Source organism: Alnus glutinosa, chromosome 3 (genome assembly GCF_958979055.1).
Source record: "Alnus glutinosa chromosome 3, dhAlnGlut1.1, whole genome shotgun sequence".
Classification (NCBI taxonomy): domain Eukaryota; kingdom Viridiplantae; phylum Streptophyta; class Magnoliopsida; order Fagales; family Betulaceae; genus Alnus; species Alnus glutinosa.
Genome location: NC_084888.1, coordinates 4660331 through 4673908, shown reverse-complemented (window position 1 = coordinate 4673908; position 13578 = coordinate 4660331). Strand labels below are relative to the sequence as shown.

The following is a 13578-nucleotide window of genomic DNA, read 5'->3' as shown; positions in this document are numbered from 1 at the left end:
CCTCTATCTCTAGATCTGATCATGGCGCCATGCCCATGCCATTTCTGAAATTAACTTCAACCTTACTCCTATGCCTTGAGATTCCTCCCTCCATATATTGTTGCTTTTTTCACTTTCTTTTTCTTCTCTCTTCTCTCTCTCTCTCTCTCTCTCTCTCTCTCTTTTCGTTTCTTTTTTGACAGTCATGCATGTAATTACGCACAACACATCTTTTTACTGTGAACTGTGTAGTGTCATAAAAAGAGATGGCAAAACCCTAATGTAGTACTCGTACGTATCACCCTTTTCCCAATTTTCTATCTTTGCCTTGGATCCACCACCACTTAATAGTTTTGACCTAAACTTGAGTATCATCAATCATTGTTGGAACTCCCATGGCTTTGAAATTGAGAAATGTTCCCACAATCATCACCATCTCCTTAACATTTCTTCTTTATACCACTCCCATTTTTTTAATACTAATTAAACAAGTAAACGCCACCTTTCAACTATTTAAAACAGGCCCCATATTTATATCATGTGTGTCAACTCAAAACTCCCTTCCTTATGGCCAGAAAAAAGCCTTGCCTCTTTTTTTTGTTAATATTTTTATTTTGAAAAAAAGAAATAAATATTTTAACAAATTAAACATAGTCAATATTTGTTAACTTGGAGAAAAAAAAGAACAAATTAATGATAGTTGAACATATATGGTTGAACTAGGAGTTGGTTGAAACCAGTAGATTGTGCCAGAGGCATTGCCGAGTGATTGCCCCAACCAAGTATTTATTTCTGAAAGTTATAGGTATGGTTCTAATTTTATTTTTTTTTTATTTTTTTATTTTTACAAAAGTTTTTTTAAAAGGACATTTTATGGTTTGACCCTTTTAAGATTTTTAAGAAACAAAAGGGTTGGCCATTTTTGTAATATTATAAAGTTATGAGATTTATAGTGAGCTAGCTAGAAAGATAAATTTAATCAATTCCCATCCGACTTTCTACTATTTTAGGTCCTATCCATCTCCCTCTTTCAAACCAACATGCAGCATAAAAAAGCTTTGGGTTGAATCTCCTTTTCTCTTTTCAAGTACCATCGTTTATTGTGTGTACCCCATGACAACAAATTAAAGAGGGGAAAGAGGGGGAAAAAAAAGCTTTTACTTCTTTTAAGATTACAAATTGGGATGAAGATATGATAGATATCCATTACTTTATAGTTAATTTCTCATTTACAATAAATTATAATATACATCCATATTTATATACACAAATGATCAATCGAGTGCTTATTTATTGTCTTCGAATTGAAATTTTTCAGCAATTTGTTGTTCAAAACACATTACGAGAGATTCTATATATAAGATTCACTCTGCTCAAATAATTTTTTTTAGCAGCGTGCATGATTAATTAGAGAATATTTGGTAAAGTAGTCCTTAATCATTCAATCCCCCTTTGCAGCCATATGTACATATTCAATTGCTTAGAAAAAGAAGAAGAAGAAAAAGAAAAGTTCTGTGCATATTCTACTAAAGCAAACCAAAAGCACTTTCAGATTAAAGATGAATCTTTAGCAGTGGAGAAGGTCTTGTTAATGTGAATCCCTGTCTGCCGCCCCAATTTTCATGCAAGGCAAAATTTTCGATCCACTAGTTTTCTGTGCCCAACCTCGCCTATAAGAAGTAAGATCCATGTGACCATGTCTATTATCTTACTTCAAAGAATCTTACTTTATATATCTTTTTCTCGATCCTTTTATTTAAGGCCTTGATTTTTTTTCTTTTTTCTTTTTTCAGCATATATGGCAAAGAAATTAAAAATATTACAACTCGAAAGAGAGAAAAGATCGAACTAGGCAGTACCAGGATGCAAGCCTTTAAGCTGCAAATATTGACAGGTCTATAAATTAAACTTTAGGTCTGTTTATGTTGCGATTTCAAAATAATGATTTTAAAACATGTGATTTTTAAAAACACAGTTAAGCGTTTAGCAAAATCGCAGTTTGGCATTTAAAATCATAAGTTAGTCTTTTAAAATTATGCATTTTCAAAAAAGCATCCACTTGGCTGCGATTTTTGAAAATGCAGTTTTCTGCATTTTCAAATCTCAATTTTTTAAAAATTCAATTCCTAAATGATTCACGATTTGGTTTTAAATTACACTTTTTATCTACGAAATCGCAATTCTAAACGCACCATTCATTAACTAGACTCTTTAAAAGTTGCAAACATAAACTCTAATACAAATTAAATTTAATTAAAATCTTTAAAAGTTGCAAACATCAATTCTAACATCTTCCACAATCACGCCACTTGATCATAACTACCCTTTAATTTGAACCAAGACATTGAGGTTTCATTAGAATGTTTCATTTAGAGTGCGTTTGATAGTGCGGTTTTAAACTAAATTGCAGACAAAAAAAATATTGTTTGGGATTATGTTTTAAAAAAAAATGCGGTTTGAAAACTTATAAAAATCTTGTTTTCAAATCGCAATAAATGTAGTGCGTTTTTAAAAACACATTATTTTAAAAGCTAGCCGAATTGCGGTTTTAAATGCCAAATCGCAATTTTATCAAATGATTAACTATGTTTTTAAAAATTACGTTTTCAAATTGCACGTTTTAAAATCATTTTTTTTTAATGACACTTTTGAAACTACAAACCCAAACATACTCTTAGTAAATAAAGTATCACACCATATTTATTGGGAAAGGCTTTGTTTGTTAATTCATTTCGGGGGGGTGTTATATATTTTTAGTTTGAAAATGTGTTATGACGTGACATAAATGTGAAAATTAATTTTACGATTTTTAGTAATATTTTAATTTGAAAAAGTATTTTGATGCGACACAAATGTAAAAGTAAATTTAAATATTTTATATTTGGATTTAGTTGGTAATATTTTTGTTTGTAAAATATAAAACAAAAATATTGAAAAAGCGAACCCCACTCTCTCTCTCTCTCTCTCTCTCTCTCTATAAATATATATATATATATATTGGAAAGGGCTTTCTTTCCATAATTGTACTGTAGCCTCTTTAATTATATATTTTTCATAATTGTACTTTGAATATATTCTCGCGTCTTCATCAAATTAAATGAAAGTGGGGTTTTGTCGCCAAGGTAAAATATAAAAAGATGCGTAACGTCTAAGCTACTGTACAAGCTAGGGGATTATCATCATATATATATATATATATATATGATATATATAATAATATATATATGATGATAATCATATGCATGACAGGGTCGTTTATTCGGTCGTTAAAGAAACTCGGATAAATTAATTAGTCTGTTGGATAACACTTAATGAAGCAATTGTCTTTTGGTAATTATCTTAGAGGGAAAAATAAATAATTATTTATATATGCGTAGTACTGGTAGTGGTAATGCGCGCATGCAACATGTTGGGGGCACGTGTCAAAAACATTAGTTAATTAATTATCGATCAACTATAATTAGCATGGTAACAAAATTAAGATTGTCTCTCTCACACAATCTACGAAGGAACTGGAGATCGAATTGGACGTATCTAACCACCAATTTCTGTGTATTCCAATGATAATTTTGGACCGTGTATATATATATACATACACAGGCAGTTTCCACAACGGTTATAACGTGTTTTTTTGGCTGCGGTGGAAGATGTCACTGTTTCTAGCTAAAGATCGACGTCCGTATTTCAACATTAATTTCTACACGTACCTAACGCTTATGCCGCCATGGCCCATGGCCCTAAATTAAATGACCACTTGTGCCATGTCTCTCAATCATCATATGTGCATCCTCCTTTCGATTCCTTTTGCTTAGAATTTTTGGGTTCCCTATTTCTCCTTAAATAAATTAAAATAAAAAAAAAATCAAATAAACAAGTGCCTAAAAGTTTACCGTGTTTGATTACGCGTACTTTATATTTCCTTATTTTGCTTTTTCTTTTTTCAAAACAAAAATATTAATAAATAACCAAAAAGACAAAATTACTTTTACTTAAAGGTTTACGTACAGGAAAGTGGGTTATATATTAACCGCTAACCGCATAATTATTTTGGTAGCAAAAATTAGCTACCCTCATACATAATATATATTACCAAAACGACATCGTTTTTTTAAGATGTGGCAAAAATTGTTGGATGAAAATTCCCCACGTGCAAGAGCATATATTACCAAATCTTCTATATATGTTTGCCGTTTTATACCCTTTAGTATTGACTGTGACAACATTAATCAGGATAAAACATACTCTGAATTTTAATTATATTAAAATAATATTTACATAGCTATTTAAAAGAGATTTGTTGATTCTATGTTCTTTATGAATGCTAGCTGAACATGGCATGTATAATCGGGTAGTCCCACCATCCAATATTGTTCTGCCAAGGGCCATTGTGTATGCATAGCTAGCTAGCCTTCCAAATGAAGGCCATTTCTCCTATTTCTTTTTCTGTGATTAATGCCAGTGACAGATGTTTCCCACACTTCTTTTTGGAATCCCTCAAGGTCCATTTGACAAGAAAGTTGAAACAGTGGATCATCAAAGTACTCCAATTGGAGGAGAGATATTCTATACAGCAGAATGTTTAGTGATATCGATCCTAGGTTCTACATGAAATTCTGATGTATATACCACAGGTTGCTCCTATATATATATATATATATATATATATATATATATATGCTCCTAGAGCATGAAAGATGAGATTTTAGTAACTGTTTTGTTTCTTACTTTTTGACGAGAAGCACTTTAGAATATGGAAAAGCAAGGAGAGACAAACTCTATCTCTTGTAAAACACTGAAATTTGCCTAAAACCATCTAAAATAGGCCATTAAAAGAGACATAAAAAGACGTCCAAAACACCAAAAAGATGCCAAACATGCACATTATTTGACTGGTGGTTAGCGGGGCGGTTTGGCCTAGCTTCAATAACGGCTAGTTAGCGGGTAACCGCTAACCAGACCTAGTGAGGTGGATGCAGCTATTTAAAAGTGATAACCGCCTAAGACAATTGCGGTCACATTTAAGAGACAATAATCACAACCGTAACTGTTTGTACACTTTTACTTTAACTTTATGTTAAAACACAACATTTTTTTAGAACAAAAACAAAAAGTACCATCTAAAAAACATTAACAAACAGAGCCAAATTGTTCTTCCAATTGATCGAAGATCTATCTCTAATTTAGAGTTAATTATGTATATATATTTTGTATTTTAATAGTTCATTGAGGTTCTATATATTGGTATATGATATATCGATAGAATACTAAAGGCGAGGGCAAGACAACTTTGTCGATCGGGTGCTTCTAGCATATTACATTATCATATGTTAGATGGTGTTAATTTTTTTTTTTTTTTTTTTAAAAAAAAATGGTCTAAACTACTTAATTGTTTTTTAAGATAACAAATTCAATCACTTTAATTCTTTGTATTCGATCATTATAACTTTGTAAGTTCCAAATCTCATCTTTAGCCCAACCCTAGCTTACCTTTTTTACTATCTCAGCAATCTATCTCTTCAACCAGTAGATGATATTCAAACTGATAGAAAAATATGACGGTTATGGATGTTAATGTAAGGTAAGTGTTTTGTATTTTTTTTATTTTATTTTTTTAAAAAAAGTGTTTAGATGTGATATAAAGATAGAAAGTGTTTCTAAAAGTGTATTTTAGTGTGATGTATATTTGAGAAAATGTTTTATATAGAGTACATTGTAAATTGAGGTTGTTGTCGGCCACCCTTGGCTGTTGTTGTGGCTACATGCCCTTGCAAAAGTTAAACATAGTTTTTGTCAAATATTCTTATAGTAAAGTAATACAATTTTGAATATTGTTAGAAATTATGTATATTTTTATCTCGAGTAATGCTACACATCATCCCATTGTCCTCCTTTTGCCCTCCCAAAATTGATGTAGCTCTTAAAATCACTATTGGATCAAAATCCAAGAGTGATATATCAAAAATTCAATGGTGATTTTAAGAGCCACATCAATTTTGGGGGGATAAAAGGAGGACAAGGGGATGATGTGTAGCATTACTCTTTTATCTCATAACTATTTCACAATTCTGATGTAACAGTTTAAATTAACTCTTATATTTTTAATTTTTTTTTTTTTTAACAATGAGTAATCTAAGAGTTGGTTGAGGCTGTCATGTCAACATCGTTGTGTGATAAAAATGTAATTTCTAACATTATTCTAAAATTTTATAAAAAGAATTTTGTATTTTGAAAAAAAAAAAATGTACAATATTGTGTTGTTTGTTAATGTATTTGACAAAAATGATAAATTCAAACTAAAAATAAAAAATAAATGAATACAATATTTTGACAAACACAGCCAATATTTCACAATTCATCTGTTTCACAATATATGATATATTTTATTTTAAACAAAAGTTTATTTATCGTTTAAATTTTGGATTATTTTAATTTTATTTTATTTTTTAATCAAATCTAGGTACATTTGGAAAGAAAAAAAAAAAGTTCGTCCATGTGCAGTAAAAAAAAAAAAAAAAGTGTATTTTAAAATACTTAAGCTAATCCTTGAAAAAAAGAAAAAAAGAAAAAAAAAGCAAGGGTTAATGCACGTACAAAAATTAAAATTCTGAGTAATGCTACGTACTATATTTTTATTTTATTAAATTAGTGTGGAAATTATTTTTTTTATTTTTTTTTAATTTTCTAAACAATAACGAATGGAAGGGCTTACAGACATCAACCTAATTAAATAAGAATTTAATTCTTAGCATTACTCCAAAACTAATTTACGGCATTTTTGTGGAATTGATTGGATCCACGAGTAATTCGGATTTGTGCACAACAATTCCGCCAATCGGAATTCCTAACTTCAAACTAAAATAGGATCGGATCCACGTGGCGCATACCCACTGGCAAAACGTTCGGGCCAAACCTCTTCGGCCCACGATCCGCATAACGGCGCCGTCAAATTTCCCGTTTAGAGATTCCCCATCACAATTACACGGAGACTGGACCACCCCCTTAAAATCTAAAAACCCATCCGAACCGTTGAACGGACTGGTCATCATCACCATCACCATCAAACCCCAATACACACAGATACTCTGTCTCTCGCTCTCTGAAACCAACGAAAAAGAAAAAACACACGGAAAGTTAGAGCAGAGAGCGATGGTGAGGAAGTGTAGGGAGATTGCAGTGATGGACGTGGCTCCGGTGGGTGTGAAGACCAGGGCTCGAGCGCCTCTAGCCATGGCGACCGCGAACTCAGCGACCAAGACGAAGAAGAGGAAGCTCAATGCTGCCAGGGAACTAAAGTTATCGTCGCCGACGTCTTCCTCGTCTTGTGTTCAACTAAGGACCCGGAGAGGCCTGACGATCACGCCGGAGACGATGGAGGAACGTCGGTGCTCCAGCCCTAGCTCCGATCACGATGCGACGACATCGTGTTGCTCGAGTAACGGATCGAGCTCGCTGCTCTCGGAGGAGGAGAAGAGAAGCGAATTCGTAGATCTGCAGGTGAAAATTGAATTCTGTGATAAATTCAATTTGTTCAAGAACTTTCGGTTCATCTCGCTTTAATTGCTGCTCTTTATTTCAATTTTTTTGTTGTTGTTTAATCCTGAATTTAATGTTTGCAGGATGGAAATGCTGAGGTTGAAACATCCACGTATAGTTGCTGCAGAGAAAGGTTTTCAATAAATACTTTAATAATTGAATATCTGAAATCCTTGGAACTCTTTTCGTCACGGCACTTGAAATTCGAAATTCAAAAAAGTGTGATACCAAAACGTCTGTTTCAATTTAATTTCCTTCGGTTTCAAATTATATATCTCCTACGTACAATAAATACGTGTATTTAAAAGTATATATGTATGTCTCTTAATTTTCCTCTTTCGTGTATGGCATCTTCTGGCAGGAGAGAAACGACGCCGTCGAGCGAGCTTCGAGCAGAATCGGACGACCTGGATTCAACGGCTCGGCCAACCGAGGCGAATTCTAGCTGCAGATCAGCGGCGGAGAAGAAGCAGAAGCCAACGCAGTCCGAGATCGAAGAATTCTTCGCCGACGCCGAGAAGGACATGCAGAAACAGTTCATGGAAAAGTAAGTTCGCAAAGAAGCACTACTTTCGTCTCTCTTTTTCTTCGTCGTAAAATAAAAGAGAAACTTAGAAGCGTTGAAGTTTTCTTTTTTTTCCGACGGTTTTTTGGTAGCCAAACGCTGGACATTCAATTGAAGAGTTTGAAACTCTGAAATTCGTTGCAGGTACAATTATGATATTGTCAACGACCTGCCCTTGGAAGGACGCTACGAGTGGGTTCGATTAGAGCCATGAAGAGAAACAAAGTGACTTTTCCAGCTACTTCCAATTCAATTAGTTTAAGCTTTTCTCTAGAGCTCTTTGCGTTATTTTATTTTTCTCTCAAATTCTCTTCCCTTTGCTTTTGGCGTACATGTACAGCTAGCTCTCTTTTATGAGGTAGAAGAAGCGCTCTAGCTCTCTGTTTGTTCCTTGTACGGCTCTGCCAAAAAATTGCAAAAAATTCTCGTGAGAAAGAACAAACAGCTGATCAATAAACAAAGTTCAATTCTCATTCCCTTTAGTCCCCTGAGTTTTGTGTCTGTTTCCTCTGCTCTGATCACAGTCAGTAATTTTATTTTTCTATATTCTTAACAATTTTTATTTATTTGTATCTTTTGAAAATATCCTGAATTATAAATTGTGATTTATTTATTTATCCATTTTGTTTGAGGAGGAAAATTAAGTTGAAGGTGAATATGAGAGGAGGAGATGACGGTGTTAGAGGTGATGGGCAGGTGAGAGCACACCTAGCTTCCCGTGTAAGTTACGGACACGTGTTAAGGATTGTAAAGGTCATCTTATCCTCCGAGCGTCGCTCACAGGCTTAAGCATGGACTTTTTCCGAGCACACGTAACAGAAATGATGACAAGAATAATATTATTGCTCTGTCCTTCTCTTATATATATATATATATATATATAAATGAGACTGAAATTCATTTTGGTAATCGTGGGTCATTATTGTTACTTCCACCCACTTTCCGTTATCCCTACCCCAAAACGGCTAAAGGTTGTGGTGGAGTAGTGCCATGTTTGTCCTAGAGAGCTAAAAAGAGCTAGCTATAGCTAAGCTTATCCTCATTGGCCGTCTGTAATGCTTTTTTTGATCAGCAGTTGGACCGAATCAGGTACAAATATGATTGTTTTTCTCTGAGCCACGTACTAGCATTCTTATTGGTCTAGCCCAGCACATGCTTGATTCGCTTCTGCTCTTGAATTGACATGATCAGGGATATACTGTATACTGTATAGCACGGAATGTGCCTTCTCTTTTTTGTGGGTTATTTTTATTATTCCAGGAGATGTTGCAGAGAATACTGCCTTCTCTGTTTTGCTGTAATCATTGCAAAAGAGGGGTTATTATTCTACGAGATGTTGCAGCCTTGCAGAGTCGAATGCTGCCTTAAAAAAATATGCAAAAGGGTCTTAAATGAGCCAATTCGTCCGATTTCCAGCAGCCCAAATGTTCCTTCCATACAAGTTTGTTTGTAGGGATAAATTACGTAGAGTACTGCCCTATGCCTCTATCGAAGTTTAAGGAGTATAAATGCGTTAGGATTAAGAATCTTTTAAAGAATTTCACTACTACTTATAGTTTTTTATAAACTTAGCGACAGTTTGAATTTATGATTTTAAAATATTGAATTTTAAAATTTAATTTTTAAAAATACAGGTAAGTGTTCGGTAAATTACAGTTTGATATTTAAAATTATGCATTTTTTAAAAATAACCATCAAATTTTACTACATTTTCAAATCTCAAAACTTTACATTTTTTGATATTTGGTTTAAAATAACATTTTTTTATCTGTAAAATTGCAGTGCCAAACACACTCTTAGTATTTTGCCAAATCCATAGTCTGATTTTATTCCTATATATGTCATGTTTACCAAATATCAAGATGATCAAAAGATTAAGAACTTTCCCATCTAAAAAATGTTCTTTTACATATCCAATATCATTGATCTGTGTCTTTTGTCAAATTTTAACTAAGGAAATGATCAAAACACTCACAATGCACAACAAAACCACAACAACAAGGCACAATAGAGTGGGGTTCATGTGTGGGCCTCACTCCATTGTACCTTGTTGTTGTGGCCTTGTTGTGCACAGTGAGTGTAAGGATCACCCCCCATGGTTTGATTTGACTCATTCACAACCCTAAACACCAAATGGTAATTTTTATGAAAGTCTTTCACTTAATTACGGAGTTAATTAGATTCTGCAAGAGTACATAGGCAAAGTATGCCAAACACTAAAGTTAGGATAAAGGTGTGTAAACATGCATGTGTCATCATTGAATCAACGGACATGCACTACAAAAAAATTAGAATTTCTGGACAGTTTGAAACCGTCCAAAAATTGGAAAAAAATTGTCTAGAAAACGGTCCAGACAGTTTTTTTTTTTGAGGGTTTCAAACCATCAAAGACAATGGGTCGCTAATTCGGGTTACAGACGGTTTGGGCAAAACTGTCCGCAATTCTAGACGGTTTGAACCAAACCGTCCAAAACTGGTTCTGGACGATTTTGCCCAAAAACCTTCTAGAATTTGTTTTTTTTTTAAAAAATTATAATTATTATTATTATCTTTTTAATAATAATAATGTCTCTTGGTTCAAAGATCAATCCCGCATCAAATTTTTCTCCTTTTCCTCGCACTCGTGAACCTCTTTTGCATCAAATTTTCTCTCCTTTTCCATCAAATTTCTATCATTTTTCCGGTCTATTCCTCTTCCATTGATACTCAACGAGAATGAGAGTACTCCTGAAGAAATGAAAAAAAAAAAAATTTTAAAAAAAATCGGATGTTTTCAGTGGTTTCACCTGAAATGATGCAACACAACCTAGGATATCACAATCTGATCAAACAAATATATTTTCTCAGCAACCAAACAAATCAGAGAAAATATGAGATGCTAGACATCAAATAATCCGAATAAAAAATCAATCTTTGCAGTAAATAAACCAAAAGCACCGAAGCTCATTCTCGAAGTTGAAAATGCAAGAAAAACTTTCAAAACACCCAAAACTTCACAAACTTCGCCGAATTTCCCAATTTTTACAAATCAGATTAACACACAAAATCTCAAACCCGCATACAAATAAACAAGAGCCCATATCTGGCCAGCTGTGTCCCAGATGTTGGCCAGGGGGTACTGTCAGGGGCGGAGCCAGCCCCCCCAAGTTGGGGGGGCCAAATTGAAAAAAAAAAAGTTTTGGGGGGGCCAAAATTAGAAAAAATAACAAAATTTGGGGTAAAATTTTAATTTTTTTAATTTTTTTTGGGGGAGAAGGTTGCACTCTCTCTCACGCTCTCTCTTTCCCCCTCAGCAACGTACTACCCATCAGTTCGCCCACCATCGATATCCGGTGCCGTTTCCAGCACAAGAGCGTCAAGGCACAGATCTGGGACACAGTTGGCCAAGAACGGTACCCAATGGCGGAGCCAATAAGAGGCTTGGGGGGGGGCCTAGAGAGAGGCGTTGGGGGGAGGGGGCCAAGTGTACGGGGAGGGTCGGAGGGATATTAGGGATTTAACCGGGAAAGTAAAGGAAGGGCAGGAGAATAGAACATGGAAAAAAAAAATCGCAAAATTCATAAAAGTAAATCCATATGGTTTGAATCAAACCATCTGGAAAAAATTGAAAAATCTTTAAATTTCTATTTGTGGATGGTTTTTAATCAAACCATCTGGAAAAATACAGACAGTTTTAACCAAACCGTCCAGAAATTTTTCATTTACAACCGTCTGTATTTTTTCAGACAGTTTGATTAAAACCGTCCAGAATTATAAATTTAAAGACGGTTTGGTTAAAACCGTCTGTATTTTTCCAGACGGTTTGATTAAAACTATTTTGATTTATTTTTTATAGACAGTTTTCAAAAAAACCGTCTTGTAAAACTTTAATTCTAGATGGTTATAAAAACCGTATAGAAAAAAACCGTTAAGAAGCGGTCAATTTTTTATTTATTTATTTATTTTTTTTTGTAGTGATGTACCCTTTCTCCCCTTTCCATTCTCATTCTTTCCTCTAATTAAGCATCCCTAAAATTCTAATTAAGGTAGTATAATTTATTCCAATGGGGCATTAAATTACGTGGCTTCATTTCAAAGAAGCTTCATTTTGATTCGGTTAGAAGTATCAATTAACCTTTCTTTCATCGTACGTAGTAGATCTAGATCTAGCATCAATCTAATTGCTTTCTTCGTAGATAGGGGCCTAGAGGACAGAGATGGCTACTACATGCATGGTTTAATAAACTCATATAATTAAATGTTCCCACAGTTACACAACGTATAAAATATATAATAGAATATATAAAATAGTGAAAGAGAGACGCATTCCCTATTTATGGGACAAAAGTGGTGGGTAGAATGAATGTAAATATGGTAATTGAGATTTATTACAATTACACATGAATGGTAAATGACTAAATAAAGAAAATATCTATTGATCAACCTAATATAGAGAATATTCCCCCTCCCCCCAAAAAAACAAGTTCAAAATCTACCTCTAAGTTTGTGAATGAAGAAATAATGCATTTACATATAATCAAATTTTAAATTTACTATTAAATTTCAGTCCTTTTTGTGAATGGTATATCCATTAGCATCTCCTCGATCTCCACACTACGATCAAATAAAGGGAATGGAATAATATCTTCTCTCTCTCTCTGTCCCTATTGTTTATTAAATCCAAATAAAATAAATAAGTACTTTCTCTCTCTCTATCTCTAAGTTCTGCTCCTATAACGAAGAGATGTATGCACTTAATTAATTAAAGATCGACCACTGAATAAGTTGCGTGAGAATACATTTATTTATAATAATTGGAAAGAGGTGGCATGGAGAGTGGGCCTGATACGTGCAAATTTTCTTTATGTCACAAAAACGGAGGATATAGTGGCTGTCATAATTAAGGTCTTGCCCCTCGCAACCAAATAAACGATTAATGCATGTGACATGCAGATCCATACGCTCCGCACTAAGCAACCCCTGGTGGCGTCATCACACCGTAGCATTTCTCTTGGATCTGCCGCCCCTCCCCATTTTGTTTGGTCTTCTGGCCGGACCCCCCCCCCCCCCCCCCCCCAACGTTTCCTCTTCATTAATGTTAACCCTTCAACTTAATTCTTCTTGGTTTCAGCTCCATTTTTTATTTTTCTTTTATTTTTTTATTTTTATTTTTATTTTTTTATAATATCACCAACTTCTTCTTTCTAATGCACCCACGTTCTTAAAATTTCTGTCGAATTTTAAAAATTTTGAATAAAAAACAAAAGGAAATTCTGAGTTTTGAAATGTACAAACTGCTTAAATACAATAATTTCTTGCCCAAACATTTCAAGACATGAGACATTCTCTCATTTTTTTTTTCTTTTTTAATAATATCTCCAACTTCTTTTTTCTAATGCACCCGCATTCTTAAAATATCTGTCGAATTTTAGAAAATTCGAACAGAAAACGAGAAGAAGTTCTGAGTTTTGAAATGTCCACACTGCTTAATTAAATACAATACTTACTTGCCCAAACATCTC

At 33.8% G+C, this 13578-nt stretch overlaps 1 protein-coding gene across 1 annotated transcript; it reads left to right on the top strand.

Moving 5' to 3' along the window:
* The first annotated feature begins 7010 nt into the window (after nucleotides 1–7010).
* On the top strand, nucleotides 7011–8559 carry LOC133862324 (cyclin-dependent kinase inhibitor 7-like). The gene is made up of 4 exons (XM_062298111.1): nucleotides 7011–7473; nucleotides 7596–7645; nucleotides 7874–8059; nucleotides 8222–8559. The coding sequence occupies exons 1-4, from the start codon at nucleotides 7126–7128 to the stop codon at nucleotides 8289–8291; spliced, it is 654 nt and encodes a 217-aa protein (XP_062154095.1). The 5' UTR covers nucleotides 7011–7125; the 3' UTR covers nucleotides 8292–8559.
* Nucleotides 8560–13578: the final 5019 nt, after the last annotated feature.

What these genes read in the sequence shown, in the direction of transcription:
- LOC133862324 (XM_062298111.1), top strand. Translation starts at nt 7,126, where the DNA reads ATGGTGAGGAAGTGTAGGGAGATTGCAGTGATGGACGTGGCTCCGGTG. An exon ending in TATAGTTGCTGCAGAGAAAG is followed by an intron (nt 7,646 to 7,873) that starts GTTTTCAATAAA and finishes ATCTTCTGGCAG; the next exon opens with GAGAGAAACGACGCCGTCGA. An exon ending in CAGAAACAGTTCATGGAAAA is followed by an intron (nt 8,060 to 8,221) that starts GTAAGTTCGCAA and finishes AATTCGTTGCAG; the next exon opens with GTACAATTATGATATTGTCA.